Genomic DNA, 27,308 nt, shown 5'->3' with positions numbered 1-27,308 from the left:
TTTTTTCATTTTTTACCTTAAGCTCTCTCAATAAGACGATTTTTCTATGCTAGATAGCTTCTATTTCTTTAGAAAAAAATAATAAGGTGCTAAAGACTATTTATACTTGTATTGCATAAGACTTTAAACCTAATTAAATAATTTATGAGATAATTATGAGACATCGAAAGATTAGTTTAAATTTATATAAGATATGAACGAATTGTTTAAACATTAGTTGTACTTATCAAAAGAACCTAAAAGAGTTTGACGTTATCACATGAGATAATAGTTGCATTGGTTTTATACGTTATCAACAACTTTTGCATGATTTTGTTTTTTTTTTATAATTTGTTATCCTATTTGTTCCACATCAAATTTGAAGAGGAACAATTTTCTTATGTGATTCCTCAAAAAAAAAAGGAACGTATAGGAATAGTGTGGGGTCCATGTGTCAAAATTTGGAATATATATTACTGCTAAATGGTAAACAAAATGAGGAACAAGGAGGAATAACTTATTCCTTTTCATTCCTTATAAAAAAATTGGTCACCAGTTGGACCCTATATATGTAGCGTAAACCCCAAAATATTTATACATAATTTTCTTACAGCCACGTAAACCATACTATTCAAATAATCTGATTTTTAAAAAATCATTTGCGCACTGCAAAAAACTTATTTGAAAATTAGAAAGATAATCATTTTTGTTTTAGCCTACGGTAAAAATAAATTGTAGTTTATATACTAATATTTTCGGGAAAAATGCCATTAAAATCCTGTAGAATATGATTTCGTTGATTTAAATCATGTACTCTCCAACTGTTGATTTAAATCACAAACTTTCTGTTGACTCTTTATTTATTATGAAACTTTGGTTGACTTTGTCAATTTAGGCACATCGTTAAATGGCCAGACAAAGCAAGTAAAGGAGATTAATTTCTTGTTAACTATTTCCATCAAATACAAAAAAAACGTTTTAAACCTAACACAAAGCACGTTTTAAACCTAACACAAATACAAACGAAACTGTTTTGGGGGAAAATCTTAATCGATTAAGTGTTTTGCGTTATTGTTAAAACGGTTTTATTTTGTAGTTGATATATGTCGTTAACGAGAATTAACCCCGTTTAATTGTTCCGTCTTACCATTTAACGATGTGTCTAAATTGGCAAAGTCAACCAAAGTTTCATAATAAATAGAGAGTCAACAAAACGTTTGTGATTTAAATCAACAGTCGGAAAGTACATGATTTAAATCAACGAAATCGTACTCTACAGGATTTTAATGGCATTTTTCCCTAATATTTTCTGTTGGGATCTTGTATTCTTTTTTAGTTGATTCCGCTTCTTAAAAAGTCATCAAAATTATTTTTTTGAGCAACCACTTAAATTTATATATTATAGTTAGGATATTAGTTGCTAAAATAATAACTGAGAAAATAATGCGAAAATAGTTGATGATCTCTCATAAAAATCTTTAACAGGTTAATTATATTTATGTGTATTAGATAGAAGAAATTGAAGTTAGCTGAAAACTTGATATTTTAAAAATCTGAAGTTAAATTACTGATAATGGTCGGCCATAAAAACACTATTATGATTTATTCAGGTTTTTGAATATTTTAGTAAATTACGTAGAACTAGAACCTAATATTTCCTAGAATTATAAACTTGAAGTTTTGTTGAATTACAAATGGAAGTGAATTTTAATGGATCTATATGAAAGTGAAAACCCTAACATTTCCGAAACAACAAAATTAATCGTCATAAACTCTTTAATTAAATCCATAACAATCATCAGAAATTATTAATTTGTCCAAAATCCAGAATAAATAAATAAAAATAAAAGAAGCTTATTCAACTTATCTAAATAAGTAAAAATAATAATAATAACCTAAGCTAAGATATAACCAAATGAAGAAACCATCACAACAGCTACGAACAGTTTTGATACTGATAAAATCCCGCTACTAGATGATGGTGACGGTGCTGGTGAAGTTGCTGAAGGCGATGAAGCTGTCACATCCGCTGATGAGACTCCCCGTGCCGGTGGTGAAGCGGCGACCACCGGTGCTGAGTGGCTAACGGGCGGTGATGGAGGGGTTTTAGCCGGCGACTTTGTTGATGATGGTGAAGTCGTAGGTGGCTCTATGGGTGGAGAAACTGCACATTTTCATAAGTACAAAACTTAATTACTCGTATGTTATAGACACTAAAACAAATGATCCACTTGTTAATAAAAAAAAAAATTATAAATTTATATTTACTCAAAGACAAAAAAAAAATTTAGAGATATTAAATATACATTAGAATTTTAAGAACAATATACAAATAATTTTTTTTATTTTATTATAAAAATATAATGAAGAAAATATAAAATATATATTACAATATTTTAATTAACCCGCCATGTAAATTATAGACATAAATTCTACATTTTATTCCTATCAACAAAAACCTGTACATTTTTTATTTTAAAATAATAATAATTCAAAACATTATATATATATACACAAGTATTTTAAGAACATTATACAAATAAAATTTCCATTTTCTTCAAATAATAACTTAATTAACAACATAAAATACTTATTAGTATTCTAAGAACATTTATATGATGAGACTTACTTGGTGTTGATGGAGCAGGAGTAGATACATCTACAAATCAAACATATACAACAACAACAACAACAACAACAAAAAACAAAAATTAACATTTTAAATCATTCAAATTCATATTTCACACTATTAAAAACCCAAAAAAAAAAATGAAATATACATACCACAATGAGGATCAATAGGGACGTGACAAATCTTAGGCATGTCAAGAGCTTTTGTATCATCCAATACAAATCCCATATCACGACCACTTTGTAACGCAGAGCAAAGACAATTAGGGTTATATCCAAGAACCGTTTTGATCCCAACACAACATGTTGTGGTCGGAGCAGGATCCGTTGATCCGACGGTTAAGAAGGAGAGACAGTCCACCATGCTGTATATGACACTGGAACAGTCGATGGAGTTTGATGGTTCTGGTGTCGGTGTCGGAGACATCAACGGTGACTGTGTCGGCGATCCAACGTCGACGGCGGCTGCATGGGTTAGTGATGATGATAGTAATAAGACGATAGAGAGCAGAACAAACGATGATGACTTCATTTTTTGGTGTGTTTAGGGTTAGTGTGTTATTAGGGTTTTTTTTTTTTTGTTCTCTCGTAGCTTGAAATGTCCTTAGAGGCTTTATATATAAAAAGTGAAATGTGTTCACTCAAGGTTGGGTAAAATTTATTTGTTTTTTATTTTTTGAGTTTTAGTTTGGTAATTTGAAAGATTGTTTTTGATTTGGGTTTATCTAAGTATTAGTTACACTAGATTTTTGTTTTATCTCTTAAGAGGTCGAGATTGTAGAGTTTGTTTTTAAAGATTGTTGGTGGATTTCAAAATTTGAAAGTTAATCGAAAATATATGTTTTTTAAATTAAAGATTAAACATCAAGAAAAATAAACGAAAAAAAATATCAAGATAAGACTATGAAACTTGTAAAGTATTTTATAACATTTTATAAATATTTATAAGACATTAGATTTTGATACCAAGATATAAAATAAAAAAATAATACTCTTTACGTTTCCAGTATCAAAGTGAAAATATGTTAGTTTCAGTTTCATCTATCTTTGTTGTTATCGCTTTCGATCGATTTCATTCCTCACAATCTTTAATTTACATATTTAACATAAATTATATTTCAATGATTCGATTGTGTATTTATCAAAAAAGAATTATTCGATTGTGTACAACATATAATCTCTAAATAGCAAGATAGTTGGCCCATTAGTAAGCCTAAATGTTTTTGTTAATTTGCTAGTTTATTCTACATTTCCAACTAAAGGCCCAAATTTATTGTCTTTGTTCCTTATCAAACATTCAAACTTATGAACAAGAAAAATCCACATCCACTAGCTTCTCTCTCTTTTTTATTTATTTATTTTTTTATATTTTTTTTTGCACTAGCTTCTCTCTAATGAGCTCATAAGAGCATTATTATCGGTGCAACCGATCGGGCCGTGGACGATTATTAAAAGCCCAATATATTAAAACAGTGTATTATTAGGCTGCATCTGAATGTTATCGAAGACCCGTTTGAGTGTGAGTCTTACGCAACGTGGCGACGTGGGAGAGGACAAAATTATTAATTTTCTTTTGGTTTATAATTTATTCTTTTGGCAAAAGAAAGAAAATTCCCAATTCGACTTAATCCTATTTCAAACGAACCCTAGACTCCGAGAGAAGTCCGATTTTGTTTCAGAGAGAACTCCGATATGTGATCTCTCCTCTGCCAAAGGAAAGGATCTCTCATCTTTTGGGTCACACAGTAACGATTGAGTCACCGTCTTCACCGTCTTCACATAGTATCGATTGAGTCACCGTCTTCTCCGGGAGAAGTCACCGTCTTCACCGTGTCGTCTCACCCTCCCGTCTCGTCAGCATCGTCTTCTGGATCTCAGCGTTTTCCTCCTCAGCGTCTTTTAAATCCTTCATCTTTCTCCATCGTCCTCAGGTACATGCAAGTCTATTTTCAGTCTTGTTAATTTTTTCTGAACTTTTTTATTTCGCTTAATTCAACCTTGTTCTCTGTAAAGTTTACAATTGTTGATTCAACCATGGTCTCTGTAAAGTTTACAATTTTGCTTAAGCGTTGGATATTTGGTTTAAGTTGTGATTTGTACAATTAATCATTGGTATGGTTTAGATCTGTTGTTTACAACTTGATAGAGGATTTGTATGTGGTGTCGGTATCATTGCTATGGTTTAGATCTGTTGTTATATTTCCAACTCGATGTAGGTTTACTTATAAGAAATATATGTTTAAGAAATCTATTAGGTTTAAGAAAGGATATGCTTAACCTTAATGCATATGATAATAGTGTTTTGATGAACCTTAACTATTTCTTGTTTTCTTTGTTTCTGAGGATTGTCTGTTTACGATAGCAAGGAAACTTGAGTAGGATTCATACATCACATTTGACTCCAAAGTTAAGAGGTATGTGAGTCAATCCTTTTACTTCATAGTTAATGTATTACATGATCTTGAATGCGACTTTGATTATGTGAATTGAAGTATGTATGCGAGTATGGTGTCTTATGTGTCTTCTGAGAACTTGTAGTTGTAAATGTGCTGTCTGATCATGTACTATCTAGTTGTTAATTCTACCTAGTGTAGTTTCTTTGTGATTGGTTCGTCAATGAAGTCATTGTATTGCTTTATTGTGATGATAATTGTTTTGTTCCAATTACTTCTGAATGAATATATAATTCTAAGTACATTACAGTAAACCGTCTTCTATGCTTTGTCAACATTGTATATAGTTTATAATTGATCTTCTTTGAAGAATATTAAAATCCTCAGTTTAAACTTAACAATCTTAATATGTTTTCTTCACTTAAAAGAATTAGAAACCTTTGTTAATGTTTAGAGAACTATATATTTAATGATATTTGAATGTTGATTTGATTGCGAGTTTGTTGTCTTGGGAGAAATTGTAGTTGTAAATGTGCTGTCTGAGCATGTACTATGTAGTTGTTAATTCTACCTAGTGTATTTTCTTTGTGATTGGCTCGTCATTGAAGTCATTGTCTTGCTTTACTGTGTAATGAATTGATCTTCTTTGAAGAATATATTTATTCACAGTTTAGACTTAACAATCTTAATATGTTTTCTTCACTTCAAACAATTAGAAACGTTTGTTATTGTTTAGAGAACTATTTAGTTAATGATATTTGAATGTTGATTTGATTGAAGTAGGTAATTGATAGCTTTAACTTTTCTGTATTAACTTCTTCCATCTACCTTCTGAAGCTTAACCATTAGAGATTTGATCCTCTCTTTCTTATCTCTCTTGAATCATCTCTCCTAAACATCTCTCGAATATCATTTCCCTTTTTTGGCTTCTTCTTTAAACCAATCTTTCTTCCTAATCATGTGGTTCTTCTTTAAACCTTCGGGTTAGCTTCTTCTTTCACCTTCTGGTTAGCTTCTTCTTTCACCTTCTGATTAGCTTCTTCTTTCACCTTCTGGTTAGGTTCTTCTTTCTTCTTCTGGTTAGGTTCTTCTTTCACCTTCTGGTTAGGTTCTTCTTTCACCTTCTGCTTCTTCATTCACCTTCTGGTTAGGTTCTTCTTTCACCTTCTGCTTCTTCTTTCACCTTCTGCTTCTTCATTCACCTTCTCTGTTTTGTTATTAACAAACCTTCTGTTTTCCTTTTAACAAATATGTATCCTTCTGTTTCCTTCTTGTTTCACTGTTTTCACTGATTTGCTTCTTCTTTCAACCAACTTTTTCCTTCTTCTGCAACCTAACTTTGACAATGGATTCAAACAATCCTTATGGGGGTTCAGGGGGGTACTTTAGCTTAAACAATTTCCCTTATGACAGCTTCTCCCAAAATGTCAACTTTGGGGCTACTCCTCCCACCCAATTCCCACCTTTTAGCCAACAACCATCTCAAGGCTGCCAAAACCCTTCTCCTAACCAAAACCCTTCTGGTAGCCAAAACCCTTCTCCTAACCAAAACCCTTCTCCTAACCAAAACCCAAATCCGTTAAGGGAGAGAAGGCAGTGGAACACTTCTGATGATCTTGTGTTGATCAGTGGGTGGCTGAACACATCAAAAGATGTGATTGTGGGCAATGACCAAAGGTCAGGGACCTTTTGGAAAAGGATTTCTGACTATTATGGAGCTAGTCAGCATGTGTTGAATGGTGCAGAACGAAGACTGCCTGATCACTGCAAGCAGAGATGGGGAAGGATAAGCAAAGAAGTCAGCCACTTCTGTGGAGCTTATGGTACTGTTGAGGCTGAAAAAGCAAGTGGCATGAATGATGTAGACGTTCTCAAGAATGCTCATACAATCTACATGTCACTTTACCAGAAAAAGTTTGGTCTCGAGCATGCTTGGGTGGAGTTGAGACAAGAACAGAAATGGTGTAGTCTAGGTGTTATGAACCCTAGTAGCAACACATCAAGCAAGATAAGGAGAGGTGAGGATGCTCCACAATCTTCACATGGTTCGATTGCAAATCAAACAGAGACCAGACCCGAAGGAGTGAAGGCGATGAAAAGTAAAAGGTTTAGGGGAAAAGACAAAGCTCCACCTGTTAAAGACTATCCTCAGCTGTGGGAGAACAAAGAGAAGGATAACGATGCGAAGATAAAACTCCAAAAGCTGGCAATTCTTGACACTCTAATTGCCAAGTCTTGGTCAAACCACGGCTCGTAAGTGTTTGGAAAATTTTGTCGTCGGAATTGTTGACTTGTTTGGCGATGAATACCTAAGGCGTCCTACACAAGAAGATCTCGAAAGACTACTTTATATTGGCGAACAACGGGAATTTCCAGGGATGGTTGGAAGCATTGATTGTATGCATTGGGGGTGGAAAAATTGTCCAACCGCATGGAAGGGTATGTATTCTCGAGGAACTGGAAAGCCAACTATTGTTTTGGAGGCGGTTGCTTCACAAGATCTCTGGATATGGCATGCTTTTTTTGGAGCACCAGGTACTTGTAATGATTTGAATGTTCTTGATCAATCACCGGTATTTAATGACATTATACAAGGTCAAGCCCCTCAAGCAAACTACTATGTCAACGGAATGGAGTATAATATGACTTACTATCTTACGGATGGTATTTATCCCGACTGGGCGACATTTATTCAATCTATCCGACTACCACAAACCCCGAAACATTCTTTGTTTGCAAAACGTCAAGAATCTGCACGGAAAGATGTTGAACGTGCATTTGGAGTCCTTCAAGCAAGGTTCACCATGGTTAAGAATCCATGTCTTCTATGGGAAAAAGGAAAAATCGCTTATATTATGAGAGCATGTCTCATACTTCATAATATGATAGTAGAAGATAAACGACATTCATACACTCTATTTGACAACCAAGAATTCGAAGAAGGTGCCCCAGATATAACGTTTTCGAACAACATGGCTACAAATCTCGACGGTATAGGTGATCGTCGCAGAAGAATACGTGATAAACAAGCACATCACCAATTAAAAGAGGATTTGATTGAGAATATATGGACAAAATTTGGACATCTTCCAAATGATTAAATACGTTTTTAAATATTGTATCATTTAAATAAAATGTTAAGTGCTTTCATTTCTATTTTTATATCTTTCTAAGTTTATATTTGATGTTTCTAATTTGTATCTTTTTTTTTTTGTTTTTAATAATTATTAAATTAATTAATAAAAATTTTAATTAGTTTTACATTATTTAATTATTATAATTTTAAGAACCTACAGGTTCAACCAATAACTATCACATTTTCTTTGGTTCTTAAAATTAACTATTACATTATAAATATATTAAACATTCACTAAGAACCATCTTTGGGGTTATGCCCATAATGATGCTCTAATATAACTCTAAACTTGTCATAGATCTATTCATTTAATCAAAGCTGAATGTATTTTTTATCAAATAAGAAAACGGCCATAGCTATAATTCACCTAATTTATTGAAATTTGTTTTGGTTATGTATGTAGTAGTATTAGAACAAATTTACTGTACATACGTTTATTCAAACACACAAAACAGGAAACGTCTTGAAAGACCAAATATTATTAATTTCATTAAACTATTGATACCAATAATAAAATTACTACATAATTTTACATTGATATCAATAATATAGTTATTAGAGAATTTTACATTGAGAAGACAAGTGAAGAAGAATGAAGAACAAGGACCACTGTCTGAAACCACAAATTAATTAATTTTACATTTTTTATAAGGGATATTTATTAATTTTACAAATTCAGAAACTAAACTTACCATAACATATATGGGAGCGATATACATGATGATGTTGCATACGCAACAAATTTCATCAATCATGAATCTCTGTGGTCCTCGAGAACCTACCAAAGTCAAGGTCAGGGTTGCAAGTGCAACCACAAACACGACCTCGACTATCATGATCACAATGATCAACAACCGATGTCTAGGTCGGTCGTGATACCTAAAATAGGCGGCTAAATAGATGGCCATTATACTCACTCCTATCCCGTTAGTAATGAGCATCGTAGTACCAAAGGTTTTAGTTTGATTCCATTCGGTTCCAAATTTTTTGCTTCTAAAGATTATGATTCAATAAGGTACCCAAAAAAACAAGGCTCTGTTCTGATTTCGATCCACTTCTTTTGGTTTTGGAGTTATGATCCCATTCATACGTTTGGATATTAAAAATAAAAGAAAAATAAATAGTAGCAAAACATAAGTAAAATCTAAGCAAATGTAAACAAATGAAATAGCAATACATAAGTAAAATCTAGGCAAATATAAGAAACAAATAGCAAAACTATATGCTTATTAAAGAAAGTTCATACATTAATAATGATATTCTCTCGTTTGCTCTGTATTTTCAGTTTCTTCTACAGTTTTTTTATCACACTTGTTGGTGATATACTTATTCATGTTTCAAATAACCGATAATGAAATCTACATATGCAAAAGAGTTATGGGAATAATAGGGACTGTAATCAGTGTTTATCTCTTCATGGTGAGGAATCGTTCCACTGGAAAAGTATCTCCATATGATGAGTCTGGTTTCTATACGGAAGGCCAATTGTTCATCTCCATCGTACCATATTGATGAGATATATAGTAAATGGCATTGGAATATTGATTCATCTTGCATTTGCATACATCAACATTTTTGTAATATTTGGCAAAAAGCGGATAATCCTACTTGCTGTTTAACGGAGTTCATGTCATTGGCCATCATCGCGTGCTTCCTAATGACGTTATTAGAGTTAACCATTGACCGTACACACAATGATAATCGGAATAATTTGTTGCGTTATTAATGTAGCCATTCATGCGGGTAGTCTACATCTTATTGTAAGTCCAATTCCAACATTTCTTTTCCTTGATAATTTTCTTATCACTTTTTCCTTTAATTAATAGAAAAATAAGATAAGCAATGTATTGTATACTAGAAAACGGTAATCCTAACAAAAAAATATGGATCATTGTGTCTATGGTATGTGGTTTTTTAGTTTTTACTATGGTATATATATGTATAATATATTGCATACTTTTTTCTATTTAAAAAATATTGTCTTCCTTTGATATGTTTAACTTTGAAATAACATGTCTGATTGAAAGAAAAAAACTTAGAAGACCAAGACACAACATGCTAATCAGTTTCTGTATGTAATCCTTCTAGTCTCTACGACTCTACCATTATTTTTTATCTCGCCAAACTCTTTAAGGATCTTATGTCTTACCACCATTGCAATTCATGTTTGGTTTCTTATATAAAAGACATCTTTTACCTTTTCTTAATTTTTCTTAGCTTAAGATTTGACTAAGAATCTACCAATAATGATGCTCTTAAGACTCCTTTCTTGAAGTCTGTTTGTGGTGTACATAGTAATACAAGAGATGCTTAGAGATGTATAACTTTGAAGACATGGTCCACGTTTGTAATGAATTGTGATACGTTCATATGTTCGGATATACCTATTTCAACATTTAAGCATCCTCCATAACTTGTAAATTAATTACATCTGTCCATGCATGTGTGATGTATTCAGTTTTATTTGCCCAAATATTCTTCTTTTGCCATGATTATTTCTTATTTTTATTGTTAACTGATAAATGGTTTTTGGTTTCAATGTTTCATCAATATTAGACCATATGCTATAGTAGGTTAGTATTACTATTTCCAATTTTTCATAAATATGTTATTTGGTAGAAATACTAAATGTTAGCCAAAATTAATGGAATATATTGGTTTATACCAATACTAATCCATGCATGTGTGTATTATACTAAAATTCATAACCTCTATTTTTCTTTATAAATTCTATATTTAATATTTGTATCACAGTTTACAAATATGTATATATACAATCTCTTTTTCATCTAGTAAAATCTAACAAAATTACTATTACACTAATAAATTTTGTTCACAAGAGGATAATACATCAATTGTGTATGTCGGATTTGTTTTGTTCGTGTATAAAGTTCAAATTTAATACAAGTTTATGTAGTTATAGACACGCGACAAAGTTTCATATAACAATACGATAAAAGTAACATAGTTTATCGGGAGACGTTTTCCCTATCAAATTTTTAACTCTTTATATATAAACGATAGTCAAATTAATGTCATGACAGCTCCAAGCCTCCAACCAACTCACGAACGAGAAACAAATCGTAAATAATAATGTCATGAGTATACAAAGACATCAATTGTATATTAAGAATTTATAGAACGCAAATCTTAATTTTTAGAGTAGACGCAAAAAATCGAATGATTCGGGAGACATTAGAATCAATGTGATTAAATGAGAATAAGAAAAGTCAACCCCATCCCACGTGTAATGCAGGTGGACATAAAGGCCTTTGAGTTCGTTCATGTACGGAAAGACTATCAAGGTGTAATGGTATTGGTACAAAATCAATTCTCTGAAATGGCATCGAAAATTAAGTCGAAAAATGAATCGGAAATATTTTTAACGATTTTTCGATAATTTTATCCAACTAGTAGTTGATTTCGACCAATGATCTCCAAAGATTATATTTAGTCGGAAATTCGTCGAAAATATTTGTTTACAATTTCTTTTTGATAATTACTTGTTTCCGACAATTTTCAAATAATTCGATAATCAAAAATTACTATGGTTTCTTGTATAATCTCTAAAACTAATCTTTGCATACAAAAACACATACACACAATGTATACAAATATATCTCTCTGATGGCATTGTGGAAAAAGTCTAAAGCCCAATACGGCTAGTTAGTTACGTTGTATATGAAATTTTTAGGAATAACCGAGGTTAAAATCGTATTGTCTAGTTTACAAAACTTGTTGCATTAGATTCTTTCAATTTGGTGTTAGATGACTCAGTTAAAAACTCTGAAGATCATGTTGAAATACCTTACTATTTGGACGGTTAAACGGTTTAAGTTGAATGTGTGTAAGTCATGTTGTGGTCGTTAACTCTAATTCGGTGCTAATTAACATGAATCACAAATATTTATATAGTTAACAATTAAAATGTATATATATAAACTGTATTCTCGTCAATATTTTTCTTATAATTTCATGACTTAATTAGGGTACGAATGATTACAACGGTCAAGATGGACAAATATGTTAGCAATTTAGTCCGTCCTATTTTTGAGGTAGACAACATAACGCGGCAATAAAACGAGCATGTGGCAAAAAAATTGTATCTATCAAAAAGTTTAACTAGGATTCTCCGAATTTGTGTTATCATTTGAAATTCACAAAAAGGTGAATATGTGTTATCAGAATGATGATATGTGACTAGTTTTTATCATAAAACATATATAAGTTAACTTAGTATGGTTTCTATGCAACTACATCGTCTAAACCATTAGTTTTATTGCTTAATACTTGTCTAATAAAACAAAAATCTACATCTAAACACCACTTAAAATTAATCCAACTTCTTAGTTTTGCAAAAACGAACATACACACTAAGTAACGTCGTTTGCTCTACCGTAAGGTCGAGTCGCAAAATTATGAGCACACGAATTAATTAAGAACTAGATGATGACCCGCACGTACGTGCGGGTGTATTTTCAAAGCATAGTTTGCTGGTTTAGTTTTCTTAAATAATGTAATGTGATTTGGCTTTTTATAATTTTTTTATTTCATATAGTTGAAGGATTAATGACTGCATTTGTTAACTGGAGTAGTATAATAGAAATTGTTGAATTGGAAAACCAAAGTTATAATAAGAAAGTCTTGAAGATGGTATTGAAAGAAATGTAACCGAAGTCATACTTGCAGGAAATGAAAAGAAAAAATGCAGAATTATAATTTAAAGGTTCTTGAACACGTCTTTGAAGACCACATTGGTTGTTTTCTTTTTTGATTTGCCATCTTTATCAACGATGAGCACCTTCAGTCGCTTTTTGGAAGTAACTCTTGAAAGAGCAACATATAGTTGTCCATGTGAAAAACATGGTCTAGGGAGGTAAAGACCAACGTTACTCAAAGATTGTCCCTGACTTATATCAATTGCCATGGCGAACGAAACAGCTAACGGCAATTGTCTTCGACGCATCAAAAAAGGAAGCTTTGTGTCTGATGGAGTTAACAATATACTGTACGTGGAATCAACACTTTATCTCCAACTCGATCTCCTGTTATTATGATTGCTTCTATAACAAACTCAGCCAATTGTGTGATTTGCAACCTTGTATCATTCATGAGGCCTCCTCTGGCCTCTATATTCCGTAAGAGCATAACTGGACAACCAACCTTTCAACCGAATACGATGGTTAGGAATTCCTGATACCTTAATGCTGCTCAAAAACTCTGGAGTCATCACTGGATTTTTTGCAGAACGTAGATCAGACGGATCTATAGAATCTGAACTGAGATATACTCGTTCTTCATCTGTAATAGGAAACAAACATTAATCGTGATTTGATTAATTTTATTTAAAGCAAGCAAAATTTAATTAGATAATTATGGATTAGGAAATGAACATTATAAGTGATTAGATTTATTTTATTGATTTACCGAATTTGATTCATTGAAATCTGTTTCTTGTAAGCATAGTTGTTGTGTAATGTGTATTTAGAAAACGATTAATTGCTTGCATTATTTTAGGAAGGTTAGTTAATTATTGATTAAATTAATTTATTAACTATATTAAACATTAGTCGATGAATCCAAACTAATGAATAAATTGTTTGCTATATTTTAGTAATGTATTTTAAAGAGTGATTATATTATATAATCTTCTCCAAAATTTATGTCGATGAAGGTGCATTTAATTTTAGGGGGAATTTCAAAAATACCCCTTTTCATATACCTCTTTTTAAAAATACCCCCCTTTTAAATTTTATCAAAAAAACCAATAAAAATGTTGAAATTTATCCAAATATATGTGTAAACTTGTAAATATATACACAAATTATCTTTATATGTGTATAAAACTTTATATACCTTTCATAAATAGCGTAAAAATAAATTATAAAAACCTTATAAACCCTTATAAAAACCTTTAAAAACCTTATAAAACTTATAAAAACGATTTAAAACTAATTAAAACATTTTAAAATATTTGTATCGAATCTCCCAGTAGTAGTTATTATATAGAAGTACCTTATAAACTATATAAAATTTTATAATTTTTAATATTTAAATAGGGGTATTTTTGAAAATGGATAGATAAAGAGGGTATTTTTAAAAAGGGATACACCAAAAGGGGTATTTCTCAAAAATTCTCTTAATTTTATGAGTTTATTTGTTTCTATAATTGTTTTTATAATTAAGGGATTCAGTTATGATGATGTCGAATTAAATTTTATCAGCTTAATTTGTTTCTATAATTATTTCAATAGTTAAGAGATTCGGTTATGTAGTTTTCTTATAAGCATATTGGTTTTTTTTTTTACTTTTTTTGATTGTATAAATTATGATTGACTTATAAAAAATGCTTCCCTTTTAATAGTGTAGATAATATAAATCCACATAATGATTGATTTAGGGCAACGTGGAAAGATTAAGTAAATGTGGAATCTTGTTTTATTATACACCAAATTGTCATGTGACAACCAACCACACTCACTTAATATTGTTTACCTAATAGTTTCATGAGAAAGTTAGCTTTGAAGTATTTTGAACATATATAGTATAGTTTATATGATTTTTTTTTTTTGGTAGTAGTATAGTTTATATGATTATATGTACTATGACGTTGACGGCAAATATAATAATACCGTATTGTAAATAATGTTTAATTAAAATTAATTCATCGACTAATTAAACATCTCGTGCTGGCATGCATTTTCGAACGTAGAAATCTATGCAGTTGTATAAGGTTCAACGTACCAAATTTATTCTTACAAAAACTCGACTCGAATTTCATAAATGCATACCCACATAGTTGAAATTTTCTATTCATCATATTCCCTAAATATTTGAGTAATTCTTTATTCCTTAACAATAAGTTGACGGAATAAAACTAATTAGTGTATATACTTAGGCTTATATTTTGTTATATATACTAGTAGTTTTAGGAGAATATCTATCATTTTGTTTTTTAGAAATGAAAAATACAACAATTAGAAAATTAACAATTTACGACGACATTCCGACGATCACAAAGTTTCCGACAAAAGATTTTGACAAATTTCTGATCGTATTTATTTTGTCAGAATTTTTTGAACAACACTAACTAACTTTTAATCATCGGAAATTGATTAAAATTTGGTAGGAAGTTCGTAGATATATTTCTTACCATAATTTTTGTAAAAAAGGGTGGTCGAAAAATATATTTTCTTTGTAGTTAATAGCTATTTACGTCCTTTTACATAGTATATAAACATGGAACATTGCTAATCATTCAACTAACTTAGAATTTGTTACATTTCATGTTGAAATCATTGATTTACCAATAAAACTTATGAAGAAGAGTTTACAGTGAAGGATGACACTCAACGAAAATTGTATCAATTAGTAACGGAATGAATATTTTTTTTTCTAAAATAAATAGTTTCTCATTTAAGATACTTTTTCAATGTCATTTTATTTGTTTTTAAAGTTTCAGAATATAGATTAATAAATCGTTTAAGTTTTCAGGCTTATTAAAAATGAAGCATATGATAGTTTACTATTTAACCAATCAACAAAATAAACTTCCATATATTAAAGAACACTTATAGAAAACAGAATTATTTAATTGATTATTACATTATAAATATACAAGCTCACTTATTAACTTATGATGGATTCACTATAGCCATAAAGTTTCATAAGATAACATGGTTAATGGCAATGGATAAAATATCTTAATTCTCATTACTAGTGACAGGTAAAAGTTGTGTATGTTTGACTTGTAAAATACAAATAACGCGTTTTTGGTATTCTACAATTATACCACCCAACCTAAGAAAATCAAGAAGATGACAGACAGAAATGTCGACATTACAATCCTTAATTCTATTAGTTACACAAGTGTTTCTTTAACTTAAGCTATACTCAAATATATTATATAAAGGGATTGACCAAAACAATTGAAATGTAAAATATAAATAGACTTTGTTCGTTTAATCATTCAGATAAATCATTTAAAATAATTTGCAAACTATTATTCGTTTTTTCTGAAAGTAAATATTATTTAAACTGTTTTTTATTTAGTTATATTATTTTTTAAACTAGGTCTGGGCATTCGAGTTTTCGGGTCGGTTTCGGATAGAACCCGTTCCGGGTTATACGGATTTAGGAAAATAAAACCTAATAGGTAATTTTAGATTTTTGGTTTGATTTTGGTTTAGGTATTTTCGGGTTTAGGTCGTTTCGAGTTACAATTGCTATACTCAAATTACATACAGAAATTGATTTCGCCACTCAAATATTTAAACAATCGAAAAGTCGAAGATGATGATAAATTATAAAATCAGTCACTAATTGCGATTAGACGCTAGTTATGAGCGTATCTCGATCATTTGATAAATAATTTGATAAAAAATGAAGAATAAATTCCTGATCATATCATATAATAGTAATGATACACAATTATAGTAAACTTTTGATATTGGTGTTGGGGCCTCCCGTCCAACACGGTCCAAGAATCATGTTCAATTAGCACTAATTCTCTTTTGACCCTTATCTTTATATAAGTAAGAATCATGTTCATCAATTAGCACTATTTTTTTCACTATTAGTTTATTTTTGCACTATTAAATTTCATCGAAAGGGCAATTTTGTTCAAGCATTTTCATATATATATTTGGGGAAACTTCTTTTCAAGAAGATTAGTTGGAGATTTATAAAAGATCAACTCATGCTAGAAAGGTTTCCTGATGTAGAAATTTGAACTTTAAAAGATCTTCGTTTCTTTCTTTTGAAATAGTTTTTTTTGGACAAAAATACTTTTTACTCTAAAAATTAGGGTGCTAATTATTTTTGAGAACAAGAAAATTTTGTATTTTGTAAAATTATTCAAGACAGGTTTTAATAATTGGGTCAGTATTTTTTAAACCATTTTACTTTATTATTGTATGTGTTTTAGGTGGGTTTATATCTAAGAAAAAATATTTAAAAAACTTTTTTAGACTCGCAAATTTAGTATTTATTTGATCATAACTAAATTAGAGATATAAATTTGACTTATAAGTTTTACGAAACAAAATTTTAGAAAAAGTGTTTCAAGTTAGAAAAAATGGTGTTTTACTATTAATTATGAATAGTCTCGTTATTTATACAAGATCACTAGTTTATGAGAAGTTAACTATAAGTCCTTCAATAGTCATATAGATTTATTATATCAAACTTTCATTAAATTTTCTTACACTTTTCTTACATTATGAATAGTGTAGTTTTGTGTTTTCCCAATTAATCTCCTTCATATCTTATTTATAAAATTTTACTATGATTATATAAGAGAAATAACTTTGGATAGCACATTTTAAGTTTTTGTTTTAAAAAATACCGCAATTTGTTTTTTATTCCAAAAATACCACAAAAATTTAATTTTTCCAAAAATACCATAAACATAAAAATCAGATTTTGAAGGTGTATAATTGTTTTTAATGTTTGGTTTGACTATTTATATTTACGATATAGTTTTTAGGGGTAGGTTTTAGTCTTTAGGATTTAGAAATTAGTTTTGAATGCTAAAAGTGTTATATATAATTTTGTGATATTTTTGTAGAAAATGTATTTTAATGGTATTTTGAAACATAAAACTCATAGTATTATTTTTAAAAAATATATATTTTAGTGGTATTTAAGAGAATTACCAATTTCATAACATATCAGAACTCATAAGCATGTGTTTAATTAGTTGATTAAGGAAAAAAGATTAATTACGAGAAAACAGAAAACAACACACGCGCCGAGGCAACGCGTGAGGAGTCTTCATCATTTCAAGACGACGCCAACGTAAAGTCCAATTTCCCCACTTGCAGCAAATTGCGCCTGAGATCACGTGATGCTTTCATTCCCCACGTGACTCCCAAAACTTAATTATCACTTAAATTATTAATTAGTATTGATCTCTATTATTATTATTATTTCATTATTAACTTAACTTATCACCTAATTATCACCGTTGTTATTATTCCAACGGTAGTTGTTGGCAGTTGGAGTCTAACAAAAATAAAATAAAAATATACAGAAATTGTAAATAAATGATAACAAAAGTTTAGAATACACATTCTTATAATTAAAAGAGTTTACTATAATAAAAAGCCAAAACAAATACAACAATATCCACTCTTTAGGCTAATTTATAAAATCATTGATATTAAATAGTTCAGGTAAAAAAATCTTAAGTTTCTTTCATTATCCGTCGGATGATTTCAGAAACACCATATAAACCAGCGACCAATTTTACAAACTAACGGTTGTTGAATTTATGGGTTTCGGAATTAAATCTAATAGTGCGTCTAATATAGAGAGGGTTTTATTTTGGTGCAAATCTAGAGAAGTTTTGACTTTTTAATTTTGTGTTGCTATCGCAGTCACTGGTCAAAATCTAGCCAAGGCTGATAATTTCTTTTTGCTGGAACCTGTCTTTCTATAAACTTTGTCGAAACAAAATTGCAATTCCTCCCAAATATATTCGAACTCAGACTTCTCACTCTTTTCAAGAGGTCTGACACACGCCACTGCCCCAAAAGCTATTTGGTAAAAATGGTCATATGAATCTAAAAACAATTCTTTACCTAACTAGCAAACGCCACAAATTCTGTGGTGTTTTTAAATTTGTCTAGATTCAATATAAATTTAACCTACATCATCTTTTTCATTTCTAACGATCCATTGTAAGTGTTCAACTCTTCTTAATCTTTTTATCAAACGGTCTTCATTGTATATATGAAGTCTAACATGCATCTTTAAGTTTGACAAAAATTCAAATACAAATCGTTCAATCATGAGTATAAGTATCATTTCAATCCTTTATCTTAAAGCAATATTTTTTTAACGAATTAGGACATCCAAATCTTACTAGTACTAGAAACAATAACTATATCAATCACATCTCACTCACATGCCAAATATTTAAGTAAATCTAAAGGAGAATATACTACAAAACCCTCCACAAAGTATGTGAAAAGATTAGTGTTCCATCAAACTCTATAACAATTTTGATATAACTATTATTTAATGGAACAATAGAATTGTACTAAACTATCCCACAAGGCAGTATCTTGTGAGATGTTGTTACTTCTTGTTTTATAGAAACTTGTTCCACTAAACGATTCTTTCGATGGTTGCAAGAAGAAAACAAAAGTAATACCGCAAAAGTGGCATGAGAAACGAGAATGGATGCCAAATATTAAGAGAATATGAAGCCAAGTGGTGGCACTAAAGAGATGTGACTTGGTTTTATTGGCTATGTACTTCGACAACTCTTCTGCATGGAATCTTCAATCTCAAGAGAGAGTCCAAGTGCCGTGAAAATGTTAAAAAGTTATGAAAATTTAGTCACGTTAATATCACGGATTCTTCAATATGGGCACTTTAATTGTGGAACCCAAACACTTTATCATATAACTGTCCTTTTAAACATATATAGTACTAATTAAGGATTTTATATTCAGTATTATTTTTATTTAATATCTTTTTAAAAAATATATTGAGATTTATTTATTTCAAATTATTTCAGATTTAAATTTTCAATAGGATAGATGTTTTAAAATTAAAATATTTTATAAGTTTGAACGGCGACATTTCGAAAATGATTAAATTAAATCTTTAATTTCTAACGACAAGATTAGTTTGGTTCGGGTAACAAAAACTAAATCTTTAACTTCTAACGACGAGATTAGTTTTGTTCGGGTATTAAGAATTAAATCTTTAACTTCTAACAACGAAATTCGTTTTGTTCGGGTATTAAGAATTAAATTTTTAACTTCTAACGACGAAATTAGTTTGGTTCTGGTAATAAAAGCTAAATTTGTAACTTCTAACGACGACATTTCGAAGTATGAATACATGTTTTAAGATAAAATATATAAATTTAATTCTTGAATCGAAATTTATGTGTGTGTTTTAACCATTTTTAGAGTTCATTTTTCTCATTTCAAATATATATTGATTATACGCTTCTTGTATATATATAGCGTGAGTCAAATACATTACTTTTATAATTGGTACATGAAATACTTTAATATTTTCTTTCATTGGAAGAGCCTCTATATAAACGCTGAGACTTGGGTGGGTATCTCCAAGGTGAGCTTGAGAGCATCTTCCAAAAGAGAGAGAGAGAGTAGTGTGTGTGAGAGAGAGAGAGAGTGAGTGTTGTGAGTGAGAGAGAAGAAAGAAAAAAAAAAGATTTGAGTGAGAAAAAAAACTAGGGTTCATATCTCTCTTCTTCTTGTTTTCTTTGCTTCGTTTCATCTTCATACCAAACCAAACCAAACAAACAAAACACAAAACTCTTCCTTGGTCTTGTCTTAGTCTTTCTTGAAAAACAAAACACAAATCACGATTTTCTTATGAAGTGTTGCTTTATGAGTTTATATTTTGTCCAAACTCATCTAAACCACAAACTTTTGTGACCAAAAAAAAAAAAATTTGTTTTCAAGAAAACGAGATCCATCTTTGTTTTCCCAAAAAATGAATTTTTTTGTCTAGTTATATTCTTTTATTTTTCATTCATTTATAAGAGTTGATCAAACTTGTTCATGGGCATTTTTTAGTTCCCTCAAGTTTTTTGATCCTCTTTTTTTATTTATATTATTGATCTATGGAGGTTGCTTATTTCAAACCTTGTTGATCAAATTTTATTTTCTGTAAAAAGAAAAAAAACTAGTCTTTGAAATTTTTTTCTAAAAAGACAGGTTTTTAAATCTAATTTTTATATTTTTTGTAGTATATATTTTTTTTTTTTTGTATTTCAGGAAACTCCGATGGCGGATTTCTTCGGTGGCGGCCAAGGCGGCGAGCTTATGGAAGCACTTCAACCTTTTTATAAAAGTGCTTCCACGTCTGCCTCAGATTCTGCGTTTGCATCTTCAAACGCTGCGTTTGCGTCTGCGCCAAACGACTCATTCTCTTATTCCTCTTACTATAATCCTCATGCATCTTTCACAACCTCTTACCCGGATCTTTATTCCGGATCCATGACCTATCCATCTTCTTTCGGGTCGGATCTCCAACAACCCGATTCTTTTGAACAAAACTACCAATCTCAGTTCCATTACCAAGACAATATCACTTACCCTCACCAAGACAATACTTGCATGCTCAACTTCATCGACCCGAGTCAGCCGGGTTTTATGACTCAACAAAGTCCGGTTTCGGGTTTGGGTTCGGGTTCGGTTTCAAAGCCTGCTAAGCTCTATCGTGGAGTGAGGCAAAGGCACTGGGGAAAATGGGTCGCGGAGATCCGTTTACCCAGAAACCGGACCCGACTCTGGCTCGGAACATTCGACACGGCTGAGGAAGCCGCGTTGGCTTATGACCGCGCTGCGTTCAAACTTCGTGGCGACTCGGCTCGGCTAAACTTCCCCGCACTTCGATACCAAACCGGCTCGTCTCCATCTGACTCCGGCGAATACGGTCCTATTCAAGCCGCCGTTGACGCTAAGCTTGAAGCCATATTAGCTGAGCCGAAGAACCAGCCGGGCAAAACAGAGAGGACATCAAGAAAACGAGCTAAAGCTACGGCTTCTTCGGTCAAGCAACCAGCAGCAACACAGCAACATTCCGGGTCGGGTGAAAGTGACGGTTCGGGTTCACCGACGTCGGATGATGTTATGGTGACGGAGATGTGCGAAGAGCCAGAGATGCCGTGGAATGAAAACTTCATACTTGGGAAGTGTCCCTCTTACGAAATCGACTGGGCTACAATTTTATCGTGAAAAAAAAAAGTATTAGGATTCTATTCATTTTTATTCATTATAACATGTTTGTATTTTATATGTTTAAAACTTAGGGTTATTAATTAGCTTTGCTTAAAAAATTGTAATTTTAGCATTTTGTATGAATTTAATGCAAGTGTGTAAATTATGGACAGCTCAAGCTTTTTTTCTTTGTTCCCTCTCTTCTTTATCTTCATTGTAATGAATTTGGTTTAAATATAACATTCTTTTTACTTAGAAAAATGAGAAAGGCTATTATGAATATGTTGTAATACATAATGATCGTTAAGTTCGATTCTGTAACAGGACCATTATGCTAAGATTAGAAATGATTAAAATTAAAGGTAAAGTTAACCTAAAAGGAATCCATATAGAGTGAAAACTTAAAATTTAAATTGCTAAAGCTCAAGCTTAATATTGGAAATTTTAGTCAAGTTTCAAAGAAGTCAAAAGAAGAAGACAAGAGTGTAAGAAAAGGATCCTTTAGTGAAACTTTAGGTGGTATCAAAATGATGTAACAAATGACATTCCAATGCTTTTACTCTAGAATAGACTTGTAAAAGATAAATTTCATATTTTATCCACTCTTATTTTTTTGTTTGGTAAAGATATTTTATCCAGTTTATATAAGTTACAACTATAAACAGGATATATTCTTTTTTTTTTTCTGAATTGAGAAAAGTTAGTTTTTAACGAGCAAATTCACTATCAATGATTAAAGATGGAATCAATGATGAATTTACCACTTTTTAGTGGCTTTTTAAAGATTTTGCCATTTTATCTTTAGATTTTATTTTCAGACTAAAGAAACATGATTTTCTTTTTTCTAACTTTCTGACTACAGAAATATGATTAATCATGTGTTTTACCCGTTATGCTTAGATATAGCATAAATATAGATATTTTTTTTAAGTATTCAAAAATAACAAAAGCATAAAATTTAGCAAAAAATAGCATATTCGTAGTAAATCTTTCAAAATAATAAAAAATGGCTAAAAGTTTCTAGAGCAATTTCAAAAATACCACTTTTTAAAAATACATCCATTTTAAATTTTATAAAAAACAACCACTAAAAATGTTGAAATTTATTCAAATATGTGTGTAAACTTATAAATATATACATAACCTTTCATAAGATACACAACTTTTATATATCTTTCATAAATAGCGTAAAAATAACTTATAAAAACTTTTTAAATACCTTATAAACCTTTTTAAAAACCATTTAAAAACATTATAAAACTTGTAAAAACGATTTAAAACCTTTTAAAACATTATCAAATATTTGTATTGAATCTTTAAGTAGTAGTTATTATATAGAAGTACCTTATAAACCATATAAAACTTTATAATTTTTTTTATATTTAAGCATGAATATTTTTGAAAATGGATAGATAAAAATTTTTTTTGAAAAGAGTACACCAAAAAGATCATTTTTGAAAAAAGTACACCAAAAGAGGTATTTCTCCAAAATTCCCTATGCAAATTCGGTAGACCAAAGGAAGAAACAATGTTATACACTAGCACTAGCGTTTATTATGGAGACTGTTTTGCTTCTTTTTCTTCCATAACCCATTCATTGAATCCATACACACCATTCAAAGACAGACTCAATACTTACTTAACTTCTGATCGAAACCCATAATACTATCTTCAACAGACACAAAGTCAAAAGACGATAATTGTAACGCACGCATGAACTTGCTATCACACAGCTGGATTGATACAACCAAAGACTTATCTCTTCAACTTCATTATAAAGACTCGTAACGTATATGTATATATTTTATATAGTCATATCAGTTTTAACCAAAAAGAATTAAATAAAATACATTTTGACGCGTAGGGTTTATGAAAGAGAGACCAAACCCACAAAAAAAGGCTTTCAACTAACTGTAAATGTAAAAAAGAGATCAGTTAAATTTACCAATTTCCATCTTCTTCTTGATAGCTTTTTGTCCATGGTATATAAACGCGTCTATGATCCCGGATACCGTGAATACGCCTGCGTGTTTTTTACATGTTTCGTTGCAGATTTATGTTATGGTTTATGGACTTAGGGTGTTTATAGAGAGAGAGAGATAGGTTATAGTACCTCCGACGATGGCACAAACGTTCGTCAAGAAGTGTAAGAACGATATATGTTCCTCTGTAAATGTTACCTGCCGAGAGATAACACAATTCTATTAGGATTACGAATGTATATTTTTTTTTTTCGGTTTATTGAGTTGGAGTTGGAATAAACACTCACCTTGATTGGTGAAAGATCATAGAAGAAGAAAACTCCTGGTAAGGATTGTAGTTGACCTGCTTCTGAGCTCTTTACATGTTCGGTCACTGAGAACTGCACATTTTACTTTGAAGTTAATATCATACGAGGATGAGAATATTTAGATTATAAGTTTGAACAGTTTGAAAGTCTATCTTCACCTGATTTGATTGAATTGTGTGTCCTCTGATATCTGTGTATACTGTTGGTACAACCTAATAAAAGCAGACAAAGTAGAACGGTGTAAAGAAGGGATTTTAAACATAAATGTAGTTAGCATATCATGCTTGTCTCGGAACAAACCTTGATAAAGTATTGGTACATAGCATTAGGTGTGTCTTGACTCCACTGGACTCTGCAATTTCAAGTATGTTAGAGAGCATGACAAGATAAGTAGAGTATGAATGGAATAGACCAGAATGGTCATTACTTGTCAAGAGGATTAACGACACCAGGAAAGTAGTCTCCATAAGTCAGTCTATTGATCTTGTGACTTATCTGCAGGGAGGCACAACATACTGAATTATATAGAATTGGAAACATAACGAATGAAATGAAGTCAAATAGGACAAGTCATTTCTTACATTAAAACTGTCTTTCTGAAACGCAAGGAGATCATGAACGTGCACACCCGACTGATGAAAGCTTTTCCCAGGAGCAAAGTGGAAGTTTCCAGCCACCTTATTTACCTCCAAGAACCCATAGATATTACAGCCTTCACCTTCTTCATCCTTTACTCTTTGTAGAAACCCTTCTCGTTTACACTGAATCACAAACAGACAAGTGAAACTATCAGCTTACTGTGGGAAGATAGAAAATTTAGAAACTCTTGGACGCATATATCAGTTTAGAGCTTTACAAGTGCATACCAAATAAAAAAAAAATGAATACAAGCCTTTAAGACTCTAACAGGGAGGATGAAGAAGACGGAAAAAGAAAGAAAGAAATGAAACTGAGCTTGTTACTACTACAATGAAACACATATGCCAAGATTTCAAAAGGTGAGGAACTTATTTCTCAGTGACTCACCTGGTCAATCAAATCTGGATTTGTAACCCCCCAACCTTTCTTTCTGTATGCTTCACGAACATCTTCACAAGAATTGCAGCAGTCATGCTCTTCCTGTAAGGATAAACAACATAGGTCACATGAAAGCAAAAAGATCTAGTAGGAAAGCCAATTAAAAAGTTACCATCACCTATCCCGACATGATAAAAAGCCAATTAAAAAGGTACCATCACCTATCCTGACATGATAAGTCTATATATATTGTACAGAAAATAAGATCCACTATGACATCCCATTCTAGCACTAAAAAATCAAGGCTAATCCGCAAATGGACCGGAGAAACCATGCTCCAAAGGAAATACGCAGAGAGACAGAGAAAGATACCGCTTCAGCCCCATAGCAAGAACCACAGTAAGTCTCATTATGTTCCAGCCTGCCTCCATGTTTCTGCAATGGTTTTTCAATCTGCACAAGCAAAAACAAACTTGTTTCAGTCCTTTCCATTATATAGTCAAATAGCCATTTTCCTGCAACTTTATCCTAGCCTTATATTCTAGCGTGATGACTATAAAATCCCAGAGAATATAATGAAAAGCATACCAAAAGAGTTTCAATCTTCTACTTACGAAATCACACATTAACCAGTCCATAAAAACAGAGAACATACCTTAGTAGCGCCTATTCCGTCCTGTCTAGCCTCAATAGTGTTACCATTAGAATCTAATCTTCTCTTTATGATATCATGTTTCTGCAATCCACACATTAAACAACCTTACACCATCTTTCAAGCACAAAAAACCTTAAGAGTCACTGAACTAACGCAGTCAAAAATTCACCATACCACGTCAAGATGAAGCTCTCCACTAATATCCATAGCATCAACACTAAGAATCGAACATGCTAGTGCAGGAAAAGTAATATCAAACTGCATCAACAATGAATCTTATGAGAACACAGGACAAGTCAAAATCACTATTTAAGAAACTGCAATAACATTACGTTAATTCGTAGCGTCTCTCCCCTTGAAGTATCCACTATAAGCTTCGTCTCCGTGACGGTATGAAGATACAAACCTAAACAAAATCAATACATACATCAATGCAAAACCATATACAAATCGGAAACGAAATCTAGAGGATAGTCAAACGTACGAAGCTCGGAGAAGAAGAGAAGGAACATAACAACGGAGGAGAGGAGAGTGATAACGCCGCCGGATAACGTACGGCTGTAAAAATCCTCATTGATCTTCGGATAAGCGTCTAGATTCCGCAATTTATTCAAGATCCCGGCCATAATTTAACACCGCCGGAGACGAGATTTTCTCAGATTCGATTCTCCGGATTCAAAATTCGGCACCGGAGTTTATTCGGCGGAAACGATGATTATGAAGGATAGAGCAGAAACGTCGTCGGAAGGGAGATTCTTCCGACGATGTAGATCCCGGAGAGAGTGATTGATCGATGGAGAAGTTTGGTTTTTTGCTTCTTCCTTCTCCGTCGGACGGAGTAGCGAGTAACGGTTTACGTAACCCCGTTTGTGTTTTGCCGTCTTCCTCTATTGGAGTAAACGTCGTCGTTTGATTTCTTTAACTTTCTAGAGCTTAAGAGGCTTTTTGAATTGGATCATATATTGCGTAATTTTATAGTAGCAGGCTAGGCCCAAATGTGATCCATGAAAAAATACTATGGCCTAGGGGTTTTACTTTTTTTTTTTTTTTAACTCATGAATGTTTTAGGCCATGAATGGATGCTGATTTTTTAATTCAGTTTTTGGGTTTGGTTTTTAGTTTTTGAATTATAGATTTTAGTTTTAGATTTTTCTGTTAGTTTTTTGTATTAAAAATCTCAAAAATATGGTTTTTGGTTTTTGATAAAAATAACATAGAAAAACTAAAAACTAGAATTTAAAATCATGAATGGAAGATTACAACAAAATAGTTTTACTAAATTTTAGGAAATCCAAAAATTAAAATCTTAATTGTTTGAAAATAAGTTTTTAAAAAACAAAAACCAAAATCTCTTCCAAAATCTACTAAACTTTCAAGGCCTTACTTCAAGAGTGTCGATTTTGTGACAATATAGTGGTGTATGCAGAAACTTCTAAAGGAAATCATTTGTTCACTTATATTATCAAAATGCACTAATTTTTTTCGGTCAACTATTCCG

The 27,308-nt window shown here is 31.3% G+C and overlaps 4 protein-coding genes across 4 annotated transcripts; 2 read left to right on the top strand and 2 right to left on the bottom strand.

Moving 5' to 3' along the window:
- Positions 1-1,853: 1,853 nt before the first annotated feature.
- LOC17898653 (non-specific lipid-transfer protein-like protein At2g13820) lies at positions 1,854-3,142 on the bottom strand. The gene is made up of 3 exons (XM_006306316.2): positions 2,764-3,142; positions 2,609-2,638; positions 1,854-2,143 (listed from the first exon to the last, which is right to left on the bottom strand). Exons 1-3 carry the CDS (start codon positions 3,140-3,142, stop codon positions 1,875-1,877), a joined length of 678 nt encoding a protein of 225 aa, XP_006306378.1. The 3' UTR covers positions 1,854-1,874.
- Positions 3,143-6,348: 3,206 nt separating this feature from the next.
- LOC111832364 lies at positions 6,349-8,156 on the top strand. Its single transcript, XM_023788675.1, has 2 exons — positions 6,349-7,157; positions 7,237-8,156. Exons 1-2 carry the CDS (start codon positions 6,349-6,351, stop codon positions 8,102-8,104), a joined length of 1,677 nt encoding a protein of 558 aa, XP_023644443.1. The 3' UTR covers positions 8,105-8,156.
- Positions 8,157-20,365: 12,209 nt separating this feature from the next.
- On the top strand, positions 20,366-22,039 carry LOC17896866 (ethylene-responsive transcription factor ERF055). Its single transcript, XM_006303175.2, has one exon. It carries the CDS (start codon positions 20,913-20,915, stop codon positions 21,864-21,866), a length of 954 nt encoding a protein of 317 aa, XP_006303237.1. The 5' UTR covers positions 20,366-20,912; the 3' UTR covers positions 21,867-22,039.
- A 1,512-nt stretch (positions 22,040-23,551) lies between these two features.
- Positions 23,552-26,667, bottom strand: LOC17897918 (endoplasmic reticulum-Golgi intermediate compartment protein 3). Its single transcript, XM_006304989.2, has 13 exons — positions 26,295-26,667; positions 26,143-26,216; positions 25,985-26,068; positions 25,811-25,891; positions 25,528-25,608; positions 25,165-25,257; positions 24,720-24,899; positions 24,566-24,633; positions 24,439-24,490; positions 24,297-24,350; positions 24,118-24,210; positions 23,962-24,028; positions 23,552-23,871 (listed from the first exon to the last, which is right to left on the bottom strand). The coding sequence occupies exons 1-13, from the start codon at positions 26,434-26,436 to the stop codon at positions 23,780-23,782; spliced, it is 1,161 nt and encodes a 386-aa protein (XP_006305051.1). The 5' UTR covers positions 26,437-26,667; the 3' UTR covers positions 23,552-23,779.
- Between the last annotated feature and the right edge of the window lie 641 nt (positions 26,668-27,308).

The sequence above is a fragment of the Capsella rubella genome, unplaced genomic scaffold, assembly GCF_000375325.1.
Source record: "Capsella rubella cultivar Monte Gargano unplaced genomic scaffold, Caprub1_0 scaffold_1, whole genome shotgun sequence".
In the NCBI taxonomy this organism is placed as follows: Eukaryota; Viridiplantae; Streptophyta; class Magnoliopsida; order Brassicales; family Brassicaceae; genus Capsella; species Capsella rubella.
This window is presented reverse-complemented; position numbering and strand designations above follow the sequence as displayed.

Excerpts from the sequence above, each read along its gene's own strand:
- LOC17897918 (XM_006304989.2), bottom strand. The coding sequence starts at position 26,436 with ATGGCCGGGATCTTGAATAAATTGCGGAATCTAGACGCTTATCCGAAG. Across the intron at positions 24,351-24,438 it reads TGTACCAATACTTTATCAAG|GTTGTACCAACAGTATACAC; the intron begins GTTTGTTCCGAG and ends TGCTTTTATTAG. Across the intron at positions 24,029-24,117 it reads ATGATCTTTCACCAATCAAG|GTAACATTTACAGAGGAACA; the intron begins GTGAGTGTTTAT and ends ATCTCTCGGCAG.
- LOC111832364 (XM_023788675.1), top strand. The coding sequence starts at position 6,349 with ATGGATTCAAACAATCCTTATGGGGGTTCAGGGGGGTACTTTAGCTTA. Across the intron at positions 7,158-7,236 it reads GTTAAAGACTATCCTCAGCT|TCTTGGTCAAACCACGGCTC; the intron begins GTGGGAGAACAA and ends CTAATTGCCAAG.
- LOC17898653 (XM_006306316.2), bottom strand. The coding sequence starts at position 3,142 with ATGAAGTCATCATCGTTTGTTCTGCTCTCTATCGTCTTATTACTATCA. Across the intron at positions 2,639-2,763 it reads CCCTATTGATCCTCATTGTG|ATGTATCTACTCCTGCTCCA; the intron begins GTATGTATATTT and ends TTTGATTTGTAG. Across the intron at positions 2,144-2,608 it reads TCCTGCTCCATCAACACCAA|TTTCTCCACCCATAGAGCCA; the intron begins GTAAGTCTCATC and ends GAAAATGTGCAG.
- LOC17896866 (XM_006303175.2), top strand. The coding sequence starts at position 20,913 with ATGGCGGATTTCTTCGGTGGCGGCCAAGGCGGCGAGCTTATGGAAGCA.